The 19,823-nt window shown below is 32.3% G+C and overlaps 1 protein-coding gene across 1 annotated transcript; it reads right to left on the minus strand.

Annotated features, from left to right (window-relative positions):
- Window positions 1–3,598: 3,598 nt before the first annotated feature.
- LOC127707606 (trypsin-1-like) lies at window positions 3,599–19,511 on the minus strand. The gene is made up of 7 exons (XM_052212206.1): window positions 19,369–19,511; window positions 16,009–16,082; window positions 14,683–14,786; window positions 12,958–13,229; window positions 12,303–12,445; window positions 10,502–10,556; window positions 3,599–3,810 (listed from the first exon to the last, which is right to left on the minus strand). The coding sequence occupies exons 1-7, from the start codon at window positions 19,427–19,429 to the stop codon at window positions 3,698–3,700; spliced, it is 822 nt and encodes a 273-aa protein (XP_052068166.1). The 5' UTR covers window positions 19,430–19,511; the 3' UTR covers window positions 3,599–3,697.
- Between the last annotated feature and the right edge of the window lie 312 nt (window positions 19,512–19,823).

Below are 19,823 nucleotides of genomic sequence, written 5' to 3' on the forward strand. Positions count from 1 at the left end.
ACAATCAAAGGTTTTAGTAACTGCTTTTATGAAGAACAGGAATAGAAACACTGTTTCTTTAATATGAAGATAATTTCTTGGTATATTAATATATTCCTTGTAATGTGTGGAACCACCCGTATCCATACTTTTCAAACGGAGTAGACACTTTGTAATTGAAAACGGTCCTGTATTTTCTGTACATTAATCTTTTGTATGTATTTTTGTAACACTTGTATTTTTTTATTTTCCAGCAATGACAAAAGAAGAAATTACAAACGAAAATCGAGTCTTACGTGTCCAAATTCGAGACTTGAAACGAGACTGTGCAATCGTTCGAGATTGCATCCTTCAACTAGAAAGAAATTATAATTCATCGAAACAGTTGTCTCCTATTCACAGATATAGAATTATGAAACTAATTGTGAAAAAAGTAATCCATGATCGATTATTATAATATTTTAAATGTGTAAGAAATTTTAAAGGGGTATTAGCTGCGAGATATAAACAAAAATAAAATATGATTTTGTTTTGGTTCAATCATTAATGAAAGTGAAATCGTGAAATAACAATTCGCTTTTAGCAGCCAGTTTGATTCAATTTTGTCGAAATAAGCTAAGAAACATTGCTGATGTATTATTCACTTGCAAGTGATTAACTCGTATTCATGTGACTTTCAATTTAATCCCTTAGCTAGAATATGAAATCAAACCGACCTAGAAAAATCCAATTGCACGTGTTCGCTATCTATTTATATCTATATTTATGTTTATATCGGGTTATATGACCGTTGGTAGTCTTCGGCGGTCACATCGATGGTAAATTAGATGGCGTCTAAAATACACACGAAATGCTGATAAATATTATCGAGTCTATTTATCGTAAATTTTTCATTTTATACTTTTTATAATTTGGATATACGTTTTAGTATGTTATAAATGAAATATGAGAATTTGAGTCAAATCGGTGAACATGAATTTGACAGCTACTGCCCCTTTAAGAAAAAAAGCTGGAATGAAAATATTTTATATTTTTCTTCGAAACTACAAATCAGAGCATTCTGAAATTTGATACGAGTAAAACTATAGCGGCTGTACTATTACAAATTTAAATGCAAATATTTCTGTACATAATATAAATATACATGGTCTATGTTTTGCATGTATAATTACATATCATTACATGTACACTACATACTGATTTATCATTTACATTGAGCTTTAACTAAAATATTATATACTCAGTCTTAAGTTTTATGACTCCAATTTAAAAGCACATTACGATTTCAATGAAAGCAATTTGTCTTGTGTATGTGTTTTTTTTAAATGGTATTGCTGTTTTGTTTGGTCCCTTGCTGACTTGTTTGGTTTTTTATACTGACATTATACTGCTTTCTCAAAACTTTTTCGTAAGATTTGCTGGGTCAAAAATGCTTAAACGCAAATATTTGAAAGCCAAGGATATTTAAATACTGAATACTTGAAGAGATATATGTTCAAAAGGAAGCTAAAATTAACAATCAAACATGTGCTTGACAAAATTTGATATTTCCATCCGATTGGTCTATTGTTAATATACTTCATCTGATGTTTATTTGTCATCATGGTAACAATTTCAAGTTATTATCTCATTTTCTTTTTTGAATTTAAAAAAATGAAATAAAAAATAACTTAATTTCCTCAATTTTAATAAGTCTTGTGCCATTTGACGTCCACACCACTATATATGTATCAACCAACAAACACACAATTGACAGCGGTGACGACTTTTTCATATACTCATTTTCATTTTAGAAAGTCCACTGAATGTATTTCACTCGAGGGGCATTTTCAAAAATTTTTTAATCGAATTCTACGATTCCCAGATCTGTTTGGCTACGAGGTTCTGAAAATAAAATGCCGTATTTTTTACCATGTATTACATTTCCTATTGTTTACCCTTTGCATATATTTTCAATTTACAACATAGGAAACATAACTCCGTAGCCAATTTACCGTACCCTAACCATTACCCAAAACTCATATTCTGAATATCAATAGATTTTGCAAGTAATAAGTTTGGCATTAACCAATAAAAAAAAATTCTATCAAAAGTAAATCCGCATTGTCGTTCAGATACAAATTGAGCTATTTTTGACAAGTGATCTCAGATGATTTATTTAAAATAAAATATAAAATTAGCAAAAAAAAAAAAGTTTCAACGTGAAATTATTGCACTGATTTTGTTGTTGATTTTTTGGATAAATATATTTTATTCTAATAAGTAAGTATTTTATTTAGACTCTCTAGTAAAAGATATCAAAGGGACATTAAAACTCATAAGTCGAAAACAAACTGACAACGCCATGACAAAAAAAAACAAAAAACGACCAAAAGACAAACAACAGTATACAAAAAACAACATAGAAAACTAAAGACTGAGCAACACGAACCCAACCAAAATCTGGTGTGGTTTTAGGTTCTCCGGAAGGGAAAGCAGATCCTGCTCCACATGTGGTATCAGTCGTGATGCTCATGTAAGTACAAACCCGGTTATAAGTCTAAGTCCGTAGGTAACATTCGATAAAAGAGTACGGGATTGTGGCTACGACAAATGGAACATATCCGTCGTCATCTGCGAAACAGATATTCCAACTTTGCCACTTGAATTCGAATTTCTTGGTTTAATAGTTTCTTAGACATTTGTGAGAGGCAACCCTCTATCAAGGAAGTCCACATACCATTGTCAATCTTTTGATGCACGTCAAGATGTGAGGCAGACTTAAAAATTAATTTAGTTTGTTCTCATCCGACCTTCTTTGTACATTCTAGATGCAAGTAAATATATGAGGCAGACTTATAAATTCCCATAGTTTTTTTATTTTATTTTTACCGACTTTTTAGAAATCTAAGTTAAGAGAACCATAAAATAAGAATAAAACCACTTAAGCATATACATTTTGAAAGTTCGTCATAATCGACACGTGAACTAAGTTTCAAATTGATGTGACCGTAACTTCATGGCTTACTTCCATAAACCATAACTTTAACCTTCCATACAACAAAACTTAAATCCAATCTATGAACCGAGAAATCTGGATCAAAACCCTAATTTGTTTAAAAAGTTCACGTCCCTTATGAAATTTGAAAAAAAAGCAAGACAGAAGTTTTGAGTAAAAAAAAGGCAGATTAGCAACCTGGCAAATAAAAAGGCAGGATGACAAGTTATATATAAAAGTTAGGATAAACTAATAAAAAAAAGACAGGACCGATTAAAGTGAAAAATAAAAAGGCAGGGCCGAGATTACAACTAAAAAAAAGGCAGGACACAATTTTTCATCCTAGACTCCCCCCTAAAAATCAAATGGTAGCTCCCTTAGGGTTTGAAAGATACTGGTCATCACACATTTTATTGATTGTTTTTATTGTTCTGTTTAGGTTTTGAAAGATACTGGTCATCATATATTTTATTGATTGTTTTAATTGTACTGTTTTTTTGGATTCTATTGTTTCCAATGTTTTTGTGTATATATGGATTTCAAAATTTTGGTATATAGTGCACTTATGCAAGAATTGAACACTTTGTAGACACCAACATTTTTAAAGATACAATCAAATGATTTCTTTTTTAAATCAACCAATAAATTGTCACAAATGATTTAATGCACAAATATAAAAAACACAGCGATATTTGCAACATAAAATTTATATATAGAAAATAAGAGAGGCCACAGCTTGCTCTAGGCAGAGATCAATCCAAGTCGTCCATCAAGAAATCTTCTCAACATAAATACATCGGTATAGACGCCTGGTTTTCCTGCTTGAGCACAACCTTGTCCCCAGCTTGTTACTCCTACAATTTATACAACCTTTTTATAAACGAAAATAGAACAATAAATACCTAAATGTTCGTAAATTGCTTAATTAACATCTACGGGTCACTACATGATACATGATATTTTGATAACACCTACGCTCCATGTACTATATGATATTTTGATAACACCTACGTGTCACTATGATGTTATGATAACATCTACGTGTTATTCAGTCGTGGCATCATCTTTTGATAACATATTTTCACGTATCTGTGCTGTGTTGTTTCTCTGCGACTCGTAGTAATATTTAAGGTCCATAGAACTTACAATGTATATTATTCAGGTCTCAGACAGGGTATATAATGTGACATTCCCGGCTTAAGAGTTTATTTCCCTGAGCCGAAGTCGAAGGGGATATAAACCCTAAGCAGGGAATGTCACATTATATATCCTGTCTGTAACCTGAATTTCACATATATTACGGATTACCCCTGCCTTAATGTTTTTTCCAGTACCAGATAATTGTTTAACATTCACCATGCAGTAACGTTATATATATTTTCCGCATACGCAAAGGATTTTTTTTTATTTTGCTGTGAAAAATAATTCTATCGTGTATGAAATAGTTTGTATTAACACTTTAAGACATTAATTAAGTATTTGATTTGTAAATCGCGTGATTTGAAATTAAAAACGTATTATTGACGGATACAAGTCTTTATTTTCCCTCTGTGATCCTCTGGCGTTCTTAAGTGTTCTGTATAGATATATGAAGATGTGGTATGAGTGCCAATGAGACAACTCTCCATCCAAGTCACAATTTATAAAAGTAAACCATTATAGGTCAAAGCACGGTCTTCAACACGGAGCCTTGGCTCACACCGCACAGCAAGCTATAAAGGGCCCTAAAAATTACTAGTGTAAAATCATTCAAACGGGAAAACCAACGGTCTAATCTATATAAAATACGAGAAACGAGAAACACTTATGAATCACATCAACAAACGACAACTACTGAACATCAGATTCATGACTTAGGACAGGTGCAAACAATTGCAGCGGGTTTAAACGTTTTAATGGTACCAAACCTTCACCCTTATCTGAAACAATAGTGTAACATCACAACATAGAAAGACGCACTATAAAATATCAATTGAAATGGCTTAACTCAATCAAACGACATATTAACACACGTGAACATACACTGAACGAATAAATTTGATCTATGATACAATGTATATAAAAAATCAATAAAATAAGGGATGAATAATTAAAGTAACAGTATTATACCGCTGTGAAATGTTAAACAGTTTCAGAAAAACAACAATAACCTTAAACAAAAATCCGCCATTTACAATAATATTATAAACAGGTAAATGAAAATAATTTTGTTGTTAGGTATAGTTTAAAAGGAGAAAGGAAATATTTTTACAAACTAAATAATTTTGATGTTCATAGTTCGAGGAAGTGAAAATTTATAGTAATACCAAACACTTATCAAAGCTGGTATATAGACAGATATAACCCTGAATAAGTAAACATTAAATAACAAAAAAGCATTACAAATAGTATCAACAGGTCAAATTAACAAGAAAGTACGATTTGAGAGTACTCGCAGTTATTGACAGCTAGTTAAAAGCTAAAAACAATTAATAATAAAAAAAATCATGCATCAGAGACTAAAATCAACTAAAACACATCCCAGGGATTTAGTATTTTAACGTCATGGACAGTCAAAGAAGACACGACTTGTGCAATGCCAAAAATAAATGTATCGACAGGCAGTAGGATAGTTAGGAGTTAACCTCTTAATAGATAAAAATGAACGTGGGAGTGTCTATATACATCCCGTTTGAAAAGAATACAAAACAGTTTTAATTTGCTGATTACAAAATCGATATTAGTGCCAATGTAAACTATATTCAAAGATCTAATCACAACATTGGTAAGATAACCTTTAGTAATAAGTTTGTTTAAAAGTTCGATGAGTGTACACGGATCACAGTGATTTCCGCTATTTAAGTACAATATTACCGTAAAATTTAGGATGTGAAATACCATTTTTAATAAGTTTTCTACAGGTACAGCCAAATTTACTAATCAAATCTTTGTATCTATGAAAGAATTTAGTAAAAGTTTTAAGTAATTTATGGTAACGAAATCCCTGACTTAATAATTTACCAGTGATGCATTGATTACGTTCGTTAAAATCTATGACATCACTACACACACGGGCATAACGAACGAGTTGGGATATATAAACACCGTATGATGGAGCCAAAGGAACATCGTCGTCTAAAAAAGGAAAATTGACAATAGGGAATGAAAAATCGTCTCTTTTGTCGTAAATTTTAGTATGGAGTTTCCCTTAAGAAATTGAAATGTCTAAATCTAGGAAAGGACAACTACTGCTGTTTATGTTAGATTTACTTAAAATAAGTTCTTTTGGGTATTGTTGAATGTATCAACCAAATGTAACAATGTCGTGTCTTTACTGAGTTTGGTCATAAACTGAGATTCATAGCAATACAGGAATAAATCTGCTATTAAAGGGGCGCAGTTAGTGCCCATAGGAATACCTACTACTTGTCGATACACTTTATCGCCGAAACGTACATATATGTTGTCCAGGAGAATATTTAAAGCTTCAATCATATCTTCACATTTCCAGTAAGTGTATCTAGCATACTTGCCTTTTTCGTTACAGAAAAAGGCTTTAAACGAGTTACAGCAAATAAATTTGCAACGAGATTTCTCAAAAGACCATTTAATTAAATATGAAAACTTTTTCTTGATAAGATTGTGTGGAAGTGTAGTGTAGAGAAGAGAGTAGAAAAATCATAACTGTTAACAGAATTAAAAGGACTATCAAAAGCACGTATCTTATCCAAAACCTCTAAAGAATTTTTAACATTCCAAAAATAATTAATACCATTTTTTCATAAGCTTTATTACAAAAGTTAATAACAAGTTCTTTGATAGTAGTAAGGGAGGTGTATAGCTTTAGACTACGTCACATAGTAACGTTCGTTATGATGATGTTGTTGAGGTTCCAATTGGGGTAAAATACGTCGTATATACCCCGGCAGTTTCCTGAATATATATTGACATCTCCGTGTTGTTATCCAATCACAAAACTCGACACATTTGTAATGCGTAATATACATATCCCTAACCATTTCTCAACAATTATTTTTAGACTAAAATTAAGAACGTTATAATTGTGCAATCATAATAAAGTTTTTATTAGAAATAGTAGAGTCATATAAAAAACAAGATGTGGTATGATTGCAAATGAGACAACTCTTCACAAGAGACCAAATGACACAGAAATTAACAACTATAGGTCACCGTACGGCCTTCAACAATGAGCAAAGTCCATACCGCATAGTCAGCTATAAAAGGCCCCGAAAAGACAAATGTAAAACAATTCTAAAAAACTAACGGCCTAATTAATGTACAAAAAAATGAAGGAAAAACAAATATGTAAGAGAGCTACCGTTTGATTTTTATGGGGGGCTAGGATGAAACATTTTGTCCTGCATTTTTTTGTTGTTGTCATCTCTGTCCTGCCTTTTTATTTTTCACTCGAGTCGGTCCTGCCTTTTTTGTATTAGTTTATCCTGATTCTTTTGACATAAATAGTCATCCTGCCTTTTTTTTGCCAAGTTGCTCATCCTGCCTTTTTTTTACTCAAAACTCCTGTTCTGCCTTTTTTCAAATTTCATTCTAGTCCCCTTCCCCCCCCCCCCCCCCCCCCCCTTAAAATCAAATGGTAGCTCCCTAACACAGCAACAAACGGCAACCACTGAATTACAGGCTCCTGACTTGGTACAGGAACATACATACAGAATGTGGCGAGGTTAAACATGTTAGCGGGATCCTAACCCTCCCCCAACCTGGGACAGTGGTGTAACAGTACAACATAAGAACGAACTATAAAATACAGTTGAAAAAAGGCTTAACTCATCAGATGGATACAAATAGAAATACATCTAACAAAAACACAGAGTGGACGTGGCCGGGTACTTGTACATCTCAACAACAAAAAGACACTAAGTACAGATCTGAGAGTACTCGCAGTTACTGACAGCTAGTTCAAAGCCAATAACATATAATAAAAAATCATGCATCTAAGACTAAATTATCAATCAGTACACATCCAACATCCAATGGATTTAGTGTAAAGACGTCATAAACAGAGAAAAACATGACCTTGTGCAATGCCAATATACAGGTATCGACAGATTGTAGATCCATGAAAGTGCATATGTATATAACAATAATATTTAGTTTGCTTTTAATTTACTGATAACAAAATCAATATTAATGCCAATAAAAACAATATTCTAAGATCTAATTACAGTGTTGAATTGGTAACCTTTTAGAATAAGTTTATTTAAAGGATCGATAAGTTTACCAGGATCGTTTCTAAATTTTCGGGCACGGTAAACAAAATCTCCGTAAAAATGAGGATGTGCTATCCCGAATAAAATAAGTTTTCTACAGGTACAACAAAACTTCAAAACAAAATCTTTATATCTATGGAAGAATTTAGTAAAGGTTTTAAGTATTTTGTGGTAACGAAATGCCTGACTTAATTATTTACCAGTAATACATAGATAACGTTCATTACAATATAAAACGTCACAACAGACACGGGCATAGCGAAAGAGTTGTGAAATATAAACACCGTAAGATGGTGCCAAAGGAACATCACCATCCAAAAAAGGAAAATTAACAATAGGGAATGAATAGGCGCCCCTTTTGTCGTAAATTTTAGTGTGGAGTTTCCCGTGTAAAACTGAAATATCTAAATCTAGGAAAGGACAGTTATTACCGTTTACATTTGATTTATTTAAAGTAATGTCCTTTGGGTATATTTCGGCAGTCTATTTAGAAAATGCTTGATTATTTAACGAAAAAAATATCATCAAGACAATGGTAAGTGTTGTTGAATTCATCAATTAAATGCAATTTAGACGGGTCTTTACTGAGTTTGGTCATAAACTGTGATTCATAACAGTAAAAAAACAAGTCTGCTATTAAAGGGGCGTAATTGGTGCCCATAGGAATACCTACAACCTGTCGATAAACTTTGTTGCCGAAACGTACATAACTATTTTCAAGGAGAAAACTAACAGCTTCAATCATCTCATCACACCTCCAGTAAGTATATCTAGCATATTTACCTTTCTCATTAGAGAAGAAGGCTTTAAATCAGTTGCAGCAAATATATTTGCATTCAGATTTACCAAACGACCATTTAATTAAATAGGAAAACTTTTGTTTGATAAGATTGTGTGGAAGTGTAGTGTAAAGAGTTTAAGTCAAAACTGTCAACAGAATCAAAATGACCATCAAAAGCAAGCAATTTATCTAAAACATCCAAAGAAATTCCACTATTTTCATATATTTTATTACAAAAGTTTATGATAAGTTCTTTGATGTAGTTAAGGAACTAGTTAAAAGCACTGAAAGATTAGTTGTAGAACACTTACTAGAGGCCGAGATGAAAAATTTACTGATTTTTGTGTAGTTTAGGTAACCAATACATAGTAGGGACGTTCAAAAGTTCAGAAGAGGCCTTAAGCTGCGATGTGGCTATGATATGTTTGTTTACTATATGACTCTCTGTGGAGCGCACGGACTTGAGTGTAGATGAATTTAAAATTTCATTCTTAAGAACGTCCGTGTAGCATTTACGGCATACCACCACCACATTGTTGGCTGCTTTGTCGGCCGGTACAAACACAAACCGCTTTGAAAGTTCTTGAAGTTTATTTCTTATTCTGGAAATAGACGTATTATGTACTCTTATTTATTTCTGAATTATTTTCAGAATGTGATATTCAAATATCCACAACATTCATACATTTATTTGAATAAGAATCAAGAGATTTTTTATCAGATTTTTCCCGTTTACACCAATTTTTACAAAACGAGGAAAGAGCGTCTTTTGTGGCCTGACAACACTATTTCGAATCTATTTTAGATGGAGGACGATATTTTGGTCCTTTTTTCAAAAAGCTTTTAACCTCTCTGTCTTGGACGATATTGAGGTCCCCCGTAATAACATGGCCATAGGGATCATATCTAAACTCCGACGATTCACAGTTTCAAGTTAAAGGAGTATTATTTTCTACATTGACTTCTGATGTTACTGACGTATAATTAAAATTTAAACTTCTGCTATTTTTTTTTGTATGTGTACGAAATATAAGGTGGTTCTGTGTTATCAAAATAGGGAGGAATAAAGTTTTGAATGGTAGAGTCATTAAATATACTCGATAAGTTGAGTAAACCAATATCTCTGTTAATATATCTTATTTTCAGAAAGTGCCGTTTATGATCTTCAGGTTTATCGATACGCGGGAACAGCCTATGGTGGCAAAAAGCTGTAATTATACGCGAATATTCAGAGAGTGGGCTGAAGAAAGAGATTGTGTCACACTCCTTGAAAATATCATGTAATTTACTAATTGGTATTTGACCCAGTTTACATAATAATTGATGCCTACTATTGTTTTTAAATATAGATAGATTATCAAGTGTATAATTTATACGATGTTTAATTAGTTGATTTCGATTGATACGTTTGCCATGAAACCTATTATTACGTTGTCTTTTATCAACAATTTCGTGTCTGTTTATAATGTTTAAAAATAGGCAAACAAGCTGCGTTTCAACAATAACTTTTGGTAACATAAGAACGTTAGTACTCACCGCTTAATACCAGTTTTCCATTTTCTTTACAGGCAAATGGTCCACCAGAATCTCCCTAGAACATCGGAAAACAAGGTTACTGAAACTGCCCATAAACGTTATTTTCAAATTGAAACAGCAATTGTATATAATAAATAGGACTAACACGATAATTCATATATATATCTTGATGGGTACCCTCGTCAAATTTTCTCATTTAAATCCTTATCTGAATTTATTTGGTAGTTGTAGTTAATGGGCAACTACTACATTATTTACATAATCCATCTGTATTAGTCCGTGATTCAACATCAACTTCCATTTTAATGAGTCATTTTATATTTTATTTAAATTTGTACTCACTCAAATCTCACTCAAATTTTGCTCTTGCTAAACAGATAACTTTTCGGATTTTTTTTTTTTTTTTTTTGTATTCGTACTTGAATTTAAAAATACATAATATTCTTACATTTACGTCATTTGGTCTCCCGCGCAGAGCGGTCTCATTGCCGGGCAATCATACCACAACTTCTTATTTTCATATATATATCTGCTTAAACCTAATAGATGGGAACAATTTCATGCATTGAGAGTCAGATTTCTGCTAAGAAAAAAAAAACAAATACAAAATAAACTTTTATACTCTATCTCAGGTGATTTCTAAAATTTTCCCCAAAAAATATTGCGTTTACTTAAAATAAGATTATAGATAAGCACTTTTCATAAACAGTTACAAGTTTTAAAAGATGGTCAATGAATATCCATCTCCAGATGGACATGATAGATTGATTGATTTTTGTTGCTTAACTCTATTTTCAGCATTATTGGTTATACTGTAGCAGTCAGTTTTTATTGACAGAGGAAGCCGCGTGACATTCCATATCGAGTTTTAATTAAGAGATACAGTACGACAAGCAACAACAAAAAAAAACACAAAAAAAAACACAACTATTGAATTGAAATAGTTATAAACGAATAAATTCAATGAAAATAACACGGCAATTAGAGCACCTTACGGTCTCCTGTATTTCCTTTAGTTATTTTCATGAATATACCATTGAATGATTGTCTTTTTCTAACATTGCACACAAAATATTATTTTAGCATTGAAAACCTTGTCTATGATATGCATCATAACAAATCTCCCCTATATGTAGAAATCTATTTCCATCAGTTGTCATACTTTCATAATTACACAAGTTAAAAAAAGTTGTCGTAAATCGAATATCTTTTTCATATCATATTGTCAAGAGCACAAGAGCATTAACTAGTAATGATTTCAATGTGCGATAGAAGTTTACATATAAATGTACTTATTCAGAAATACGACTTCATGTATCGATTAAATCAGGTGTGCATCACCCCCTCCCCCTCCACCACAAAAAAGAAAAGAAAAAAATCAAAGGTGAAATTACAACCAATTTGTGTCAGAATAAGGACCTCTAATTCCTAATTATCAGGAGCGCGCCCCACCCGTTAAACAGTCTCTCAAACATGACTTCTTAATCAACATATCAAACAGTAAAAAAAAAACCAGCGATGTAATCGTATCGGTGTTCTCGGTATGCAGTTAATAAAGCCGTCGTAGAGCAGCGAAATATAACGACTGAATTATTAGGGTAAACCGTATAGTCGGCTATAAAAAGCCCCAATATGAAAACTGTAAAACAATTTAAACGAGAAAACTAACGGCCTATAAATTCATGGCAAGACAATTTGAGAATAACAAGTATGCCAGACATGAACTAACGACAACCACTGTACTACATGCTCATAACTTAGGGACAGGCTAAATCTAACTAGTCTGGATTATGATATTCACCTGGCATGAATCAATACCACCAGCACGTTTTCCACCACAAAGCATCGTTTTCTTTTCATAGCTACTTCCGTAATCTTTTGTGCATTTAACATCAGGGAAGAAATCGACTGAGGCATGCTGAAGTATATTTGGACCACTACCGCCTGAAAATATTAAGAATGAAATGCAGCTTGACTACTGAAAAAAAGTTTTGACATACTAGTACATGCAAAAAAAAAACTCTTGAGATACTAAATAGAACAACAGTATGACACTTCGCCCATCTTTCCAATTTTCACGAGTTCCTTCCCAGAGTTAACTATCAATCACTAATGAATGAAACAACAATTCTGGCAACAGATTACACCACTGCTTCTCTCAATCTTGTAATCATTCTAAGTTAACTGTGTGATTTGTTGATTTTTTGCCTTTGTTTCATACATATATAATTATCGTTTTTTACGGAAATTTGTTAATTTTGTCTTTATAAGAACAAGGAGATGTGGTATGGTTGCCAATGAGACAGCTACCCACCTGAGTTCAAATAACGAAGATTTAAACAACTATGGGTCACATTGGTCTGCTCATATAAAGTAACGGGGTTTATGGATATGTGCTCAAAAAGTAGATTGATATTTGTGAAATATCCTGCGACTTAAAACAAAAAATGGTTTACCTTCAGTCAGTGCACCCCATCCAGTGATAATGCATTCCTGATTAAAAAAGTTAACTGTTGGTTTATCTGTCAGCTCTATTGGTTGAACTCCAGGATTGGTTTCCACAGTGCCATCCAGGTACATGATTGCAACATCATTGTTAAGTGTATTGTCATCGTATTCAGGATGCAGGATTATTTTCTTAACTTTATATTCCTTTGTATACTGATTTCCTGTGCTGCCATCAATGGTATGTCTACCGACAACAACTTGAACGTTAGAAGCCGATTCACTGCAAAATTAAGATGGATAAAAAACTTCAGAACATACATGCACAAATGACCGAGACTGAAAATTGCGAAAGGATAAATCAAAATACTTAAATACATGGACTGGAAGTATAATTCTAGGTAAAAGCTGATAAATCTAAAAACAAAATTGGGATATACAAGTGGACTAACAACGGGGAGGTTCCTCACTAGTAAACGAACATATAAGCAGCTGTGTCGTGAGCGCATACTAGACATGTCCCCCTTATTTCGATCCCCGACATTTCATAATTCTAGCACAAACAAATCTGAACATAGCGATAAGCACACCAAAAATTGGCAATAGTTTCACAAATACAAAGTGGAAAACCCCAATACAACAAATACATGATCTTTGTCGCCTGTATTAAGTTCCATGAAACGGTGCGTGAATTGGAAATGTATATGATGGACGATTATCTGAGAAAACGGTCCAGAGATTGGTTTTTTTTTGTAATTTGAACCAGAAAATAGATAAATTATATGGAGTGAAATGTAGAATAAACTGTGAGAGATATATCTCGCGTTTTGTAATTTTGATAGTATAATGCAAATTTTAAAATTTGAAAGGCAATATCTAAACATGTAAACTATGTGAATCATTCAAGTTCATGGACCATGACTTAAGGTGCAGGGCCAAATAACCTCTATGGAAATGAGAAATGCCAATGCTTTTCAAACTCTACCAAAAAAATACCATTGACTCATCATAATTGGTTCCCTTTAAACTAACAAAAAAAAACAAAAACTTGTAAACTATGAAAAAGTTTCAAAGTCAATAACCCATGACTAAAGATTGTTTTTGGGGGGAAAGAGGGGGGAGGGGGATAATCTCCATGAAACTGAGATGTGCCAATGCTAATACAACTAGATACCGAATATAATTGGCCAACTACTAATGGTTCCCTTTAAACTGACCTAATCACAAATTAATACATGTAAGCTAAGCAAAATGTCACAGTCAAAAGACCATGACTGAGGGCCAAATAATCTCCATGGAAATGAGATGTGCTAAGGCTATTTCAACTACATACCAAATATCATTGATCTACCACAAGTGGTTCCCCATAAACTGACCCAATCATAAACTAATACATTGTTGACGCCGCCGCCACCGATGCCGGAAACAGCACGCCTGTCTCCCTTTTTGACGCGAGACAAATACAGGATATTTGATCCAATACGTAATTAAACATTTTTAAAAGTATTAGCCCGAAGCTGTCCTTGTTTCTACTGTAAAGTTTACAATAACAAATATAATATGACAGAAGATGTCTACCCTGTCAACGTACCTAGCAAATTTCATTTGTTATTGTTGCAATCTTAAACACAATAAACGTTAATAGTTAGTTGTTTAGTGATGTTAACAACTTCGTGCAATTATGATATGGATCATCTAGTAAGATTTTTTTAAATAGAATATGACATAACTCTTACTCAGATAAGCAATGCGCAGCTGTCACTACTACTATTTCACCGCTTCCAGTTCGAACAAGAGACCCTCCACAGAAATGGTCAGAGGAAGCTGATTTCATTGAAATCTAAATTAAATATAAAAATAATTATAATGATAATTAAAATGTCTATGAAACTTATGAGCCATAGTTGTTACCATACATATTATATTTGTTAAGTTTCCCTGATGTAATCAATTGATATACTTGTTTGTAAGGATTTTATGTTCACCTTTGTATCATTTTTACGCATGTGTAAATATCAAGTTGCATATATTGAAATTAAAAAGTAATTTCACTTAGTGAATATTTATATTGCATTAGGGGCGACCATTTAATTTTCGGAGGGGGAAGGGGCCCAGAAGGATTTTGAAAATGAATATCCTAGCCTGGTAAGTGCTGAAAATATAGATTTTGTCTTACAGGATGATAATGAATAATCAGCAACACAAATATCTGGAATAAATTGTGTACACAAGGGGAAAAAACCCATATGATATCAACCTAACAAAAAACACATACTAGAACATACACAGAAGAACAAGTCAATGTCGCTGGAGGCCATCGACAATCATCAAAATAATATTCGTACTTCATGTAATACTGAAGGAATGATAGGTATGAAGCAGTTAAATAGTATATAAAACTTATCCAAAATGGGGGAGAGATGAGAAACGCTTTAGCAATGACTTTAAACTACCATAAGAAAAGCAATACTAAAAAATGAATTAAGTTGTAATCTAGGTATGGCGTACCCATATGACTTCTATGAAAGGATCATGACACTCATCAAACACCAACAACGGCAATGCTTTCGATATTTTAACTTGTCAAATCATTTTGTCTTGACAATATGAGATACGAAAAATGTATGAAATTTTACATTGTACAAAATGTAATTACTTTTGTTTTTACCAGAATTTATTGCATTAACATAACACATTACATATTCGATTTTATGTTTAAACGTTAAAAATTAGTCTTTGAAAAAAGAAGATGTGGTATGATTGCCAATGAGACAACTCTCCACAAGAGACCAAATGATATAGAAATAAACAACTTTAGGTCACCGTACGGCCTTCAACAATGAGTAAACCCTTACCGCATATTCAGCTAAAAAAGGCCCCGAAATGACAAATGTAAAATAATTCAAACGAGAAAACTAACGGCCTGATTTATGTACAAAATAATGAACGAAAAACAAATATGATATACAGCAACAAACAACAACAACTTTGCTGACACTGAAGGTGACAATAGGTAGACACACGGTTGGATTTTAGGATTACTTTCTCCTTGAATAGCATACCTGATAAGGATATTGATTAGGTGAAGCATTTGTTCCACCAACTATACTCATAGGACCTCCATTATTACTGGAAGCTGAAATACAATTATAAAATCATTTTATTAAGTTGAATATGAATAGTATATCCCTAGAACTGGCCCTGAACGTACTTTAATATCAAAACTATATTTGTAAAGCTCTATATCCTTAGATGCATACAGATTCAATAGAACATGTAAGCTAAGGTTATTTTAATGAAAGCATTCGGTTCAAACTATCTGCTTTATGTTTGGAAATGCATATCAATATAAGGAATTGGGATGATTATTGATGGGAATTTTCAAACTGTTATACAACTGCATGTAGACCAAAAGTTTGGTTGACTTGCTTGCCAACTTTGGCAGGATGTGTGCTCAAGTTAATACATTTGAAGTCGAATACGAAAATTATTTTTCTTTCTTATAGGCTGGATCAAACAAAGTTTTGATGATGAAAAATTTTCATTTCTAATAGTGCTTGAAACAAATGCTTAAGAAATTTATTATTCGAATGCATTTCCACCAAAAGGTCAAGAACATATTACTGAGCATTGTTTGGTATAAAAGAGAGGTGAAGATACCAAAGGTCACTCAAATTCACAAATCGAAAATAAATTGACAACGCCATGGCAAAATAAGAAAAAGACCAAAAGACAAACAACAGTATACAAAACACAACATAGAAAACCAAAGACTGAGCAACACGAACCCCACAAAAAACCAGGGGTGATCTCAGGTGCTCCTTTTATATAATGTATTTGTTTGTTTTTTTTCTTCATATGTGCTTCGTTTTGGTTTTTCTATTTGTTATTTTTGCTTCACATTTTTAAGAAGCATTCAGTCATTACTGAATTATTAATAAAAATGGAAAAACTATAATTGAATATTACTTCCAATGGAAGAAAGGTTACAGTATTTGTTCAAGACGGAATAAAAAAAATAGGAAATAATTGTTTCATCAGGAAAAGATATTATAGCATTCTTTATAAAAAAAAATAAACAAACTTCTATTAGATAGAAAAAATATATGTTGACACACCTACGTATGCATATAATTCTCCCCCTTTCCAAAAAAAGGGGAAAACATAAAAAATATCAGTTGCTGTCAAGTCACTACTTTGGTTTTGTCAAGTATTGTGGGTTTATTTTCAAATTTCGTGGACCGTCTCTGTTATAAGGTTATAAGTTAATTGCTTTGGGGTCTCCTGACTAAATATCTTAAAAGGAAATTGTGTCTGTCTGTGACTAGTCTGGATTTGCTTAAAAAAATTCTGAATTTATTTTTTTTGTCAGAAAAAATACTGCGTTATGATATATAGTAACTTTCGAAATCAAAGTTTGTCAGATTATAGATTTTGCATATAACAATTACATTTTAAAGATAGAGGCTGTTTTCACCAAATGTTCAGAAATATCGTGCTTCGATTTTTATTTTAGGTTAATCGTTGTTTGTAATTCATATATGAAAAAATGTAATTTGTTTATATGAAACTTTAATAAATTTAAATTAAATCTTTATTTTCTTAATGAAAACTCCCCAAGCAGAATAAAAGTCAGACTATAAAAAGTATTATGGTTCAATGCAATGAGATTAATTCAAATACAAAACATCAAGACAAGGTGAGGTTATCCGTGGTAAAATTATATAATTAAATGTAATTGTTTCCTTTCATTTAACAAGTGAATGAACTGTTTTAACGTGAGGTACGACTACGAATACCAGTATTTCAAGATTTTGGCTAAGTGAGCAAGAGTTATTTGATTGATTGTTGGTTGCTTAACGTCCAGTGGCAAATATTTCATGCATATTCAGGACGAAAGAGTTATTTGAAAATTTGTGGGAGAAATTTAAAAAAATCAGGAATTTCAAACACTTTCTAAATCATATGATAAACTTTCCCTATATTCACAATTAAACGTTTATATAACAAGTGAATATGTTTTTCCCAGTAACACATTATTTACTTCTATACACTTATTAGTTTTCCAGTGTAGGAAGTCAAAATATGAATTCATATCTCAAATATGAATTTTCATTTTTTGTTCATTCTTGATAATGTTACTTATTAAGATGAGGCGAAGACTTGTTAATGTATATAAAGCAAGTTAATGAATTACATAATTAATAAACAGCTGCGCCATGAGCGCATGATACGCCCGTCGTCTTGTGTGTGAATTTTTATGCAATAAGCATAAATAGTTTCTGACATACGGCGTGACATGCGAAAATCCCCCTTTTTTTTTACAAAAAACTCAATATCTCTAAAATAAAATTTTGAATCAAAACCAAAAAGTATACAGATCTTTAGATTAATATAACTAAGAAGTGTGTAAAATTTTAAGCAATAATCATAAATCGTTTTTGAGATACGGCGCGACATGAGAAAACCCCCCCTTTTAAAAAAAAAAATCAATATCTCAAAAATAAAATTTTGAATCAAAAACAAAAAGTATACAGATCTTTAGATTAATATAACTAAGAAGTGTGTAAAATTTTAAGCAATAATCATAAATCGTTTTTGAGATACGGCGCGACATGTGAAAAACCCCTCCCCCTTTTTTTACAAAATACTCAATAACTCAAAAATAAAATTTTGAATCATCACCAAAAAGTATACAGATCTTTAGATTAATATAACTAAGAAGTGTGTAAAGTTTTGAGCAATAATCATAAACTGTTTTTGAGATACGGCGCGACATGTGAAAAACCCCTCCCCCTTTTTCAACAAAATACTCAATATCTCTAAAATAAAATTTTGAATCATCACCAAAAAGTATACAGATCTTAAGATTAATATAACTTAGAAGTGTGTAAAGTTTTAAGCAATAATCATAAATTGTTTTTGAGATACGGCGCGACATGTGAAAAAAAAACACACACCTGTTTTAGTTACTAAGTCCCGTAACTCAAAAAGTTTTAATCTTATTTTCACCAAAAAGTATACAGATCGTTTGACCATCATAAGAAACAACTATGTTAAGTTTCAAGAAATTTGGATAAGTCATTCTCAAGTTACGGTGCGACATGTTTACGCCGGACAGACAGACGGACAGACGGACAGACGGACAGACAGACGGACGGACGCCGGACATTTGTATACCATAATACGTCCCGTCAAAAATTTGACGGGCGTATAAAAATTCTACCTCACTAAATTGTTTGACAATAGCTAACAAAGACAGTAAAAAACACACAATGTCTTTGATTCGTTGAGTGTAATGTAGCGCACAACATATGCACATAATATATAATGAACACACCTATATGCATAGCATATGAACAGAATATAAAATGAACACACCTGCACGATTAGCATATAGACAGAATATAAAATGAACTCACCCGCAACTACACCAAAAATCAGGCAGCACACAAGATACTTCATCTTTACTATACTTAACATTTCTGAATACGGGTAAATAAAATTAGTTTATATATACTTTCTTATTCTTCCGCTAAGACCCTTCAGCAAAAATAGTTCGGTGTTAGGAGTCTAAAGAACAATAACATATACGTCACGTATTATACAGATATGAAGGATTTGGGGAACGTATTTCGTGCGTGAAGAAAATCTCGTATTGTTTATCCATGACGTGAATAATGTTAAATGGCTTTCCGAATGAATTGACATCTAATTAGATATAACCAATTTTGATAAGAAAATAAAACTTCGTGACAATTCTTTTCAAGAACTAAAATTGAAAATTGGCTAAACGTACATCAACGACTAAAATATAACAGGAGATATTGGACATACGTCAATGAGACAGAAACCCAACAACACATATCAAACCAAA

The sequence above is a fragment of the Mytilus californianus genome, unplaced genomic scaffold (assembly GCF_021869535.1).
Source record: "Mytilus californianus isolate M0D057914Y unplaced genomic scaffold, xbMytCali1.0.p SCAF_7, whole genome shotgun sequence".
In the NCBI taxonomy this organism is placed as follows: domain Eukaryota; kingdom Metazoa; phylum Mollusca; class Bivalvia; order Mytilida; family Mytilidae; genus Mytilus; species Mytilus californianus.

Excerpts from the sequence above, each read along its gene's own strand:
- LOC127707606 (XM_052212206.1), bottom strand. The coding sequence starts at position 19,429 with ATGTTAAGTATAGTAAAGATGAAGTATCTTGTGTGCTGCCTGATTTTT. Across the intron at positions 10,557-12,302 it reads GTGGTATTGATTCATGCCAG|GGAGATTCTGGTGGACCATT; the intron begins GTGAATATCATA and ends CCGATGTTCTAG. Across the intron at positions 3,811-10,501 it reads TGGAAAACTGGTATTAAGCG|GAGTAACAAGCTGGGGACAA; the intron begins GTGAGTACTAAC and ends TATAAATTGTAG.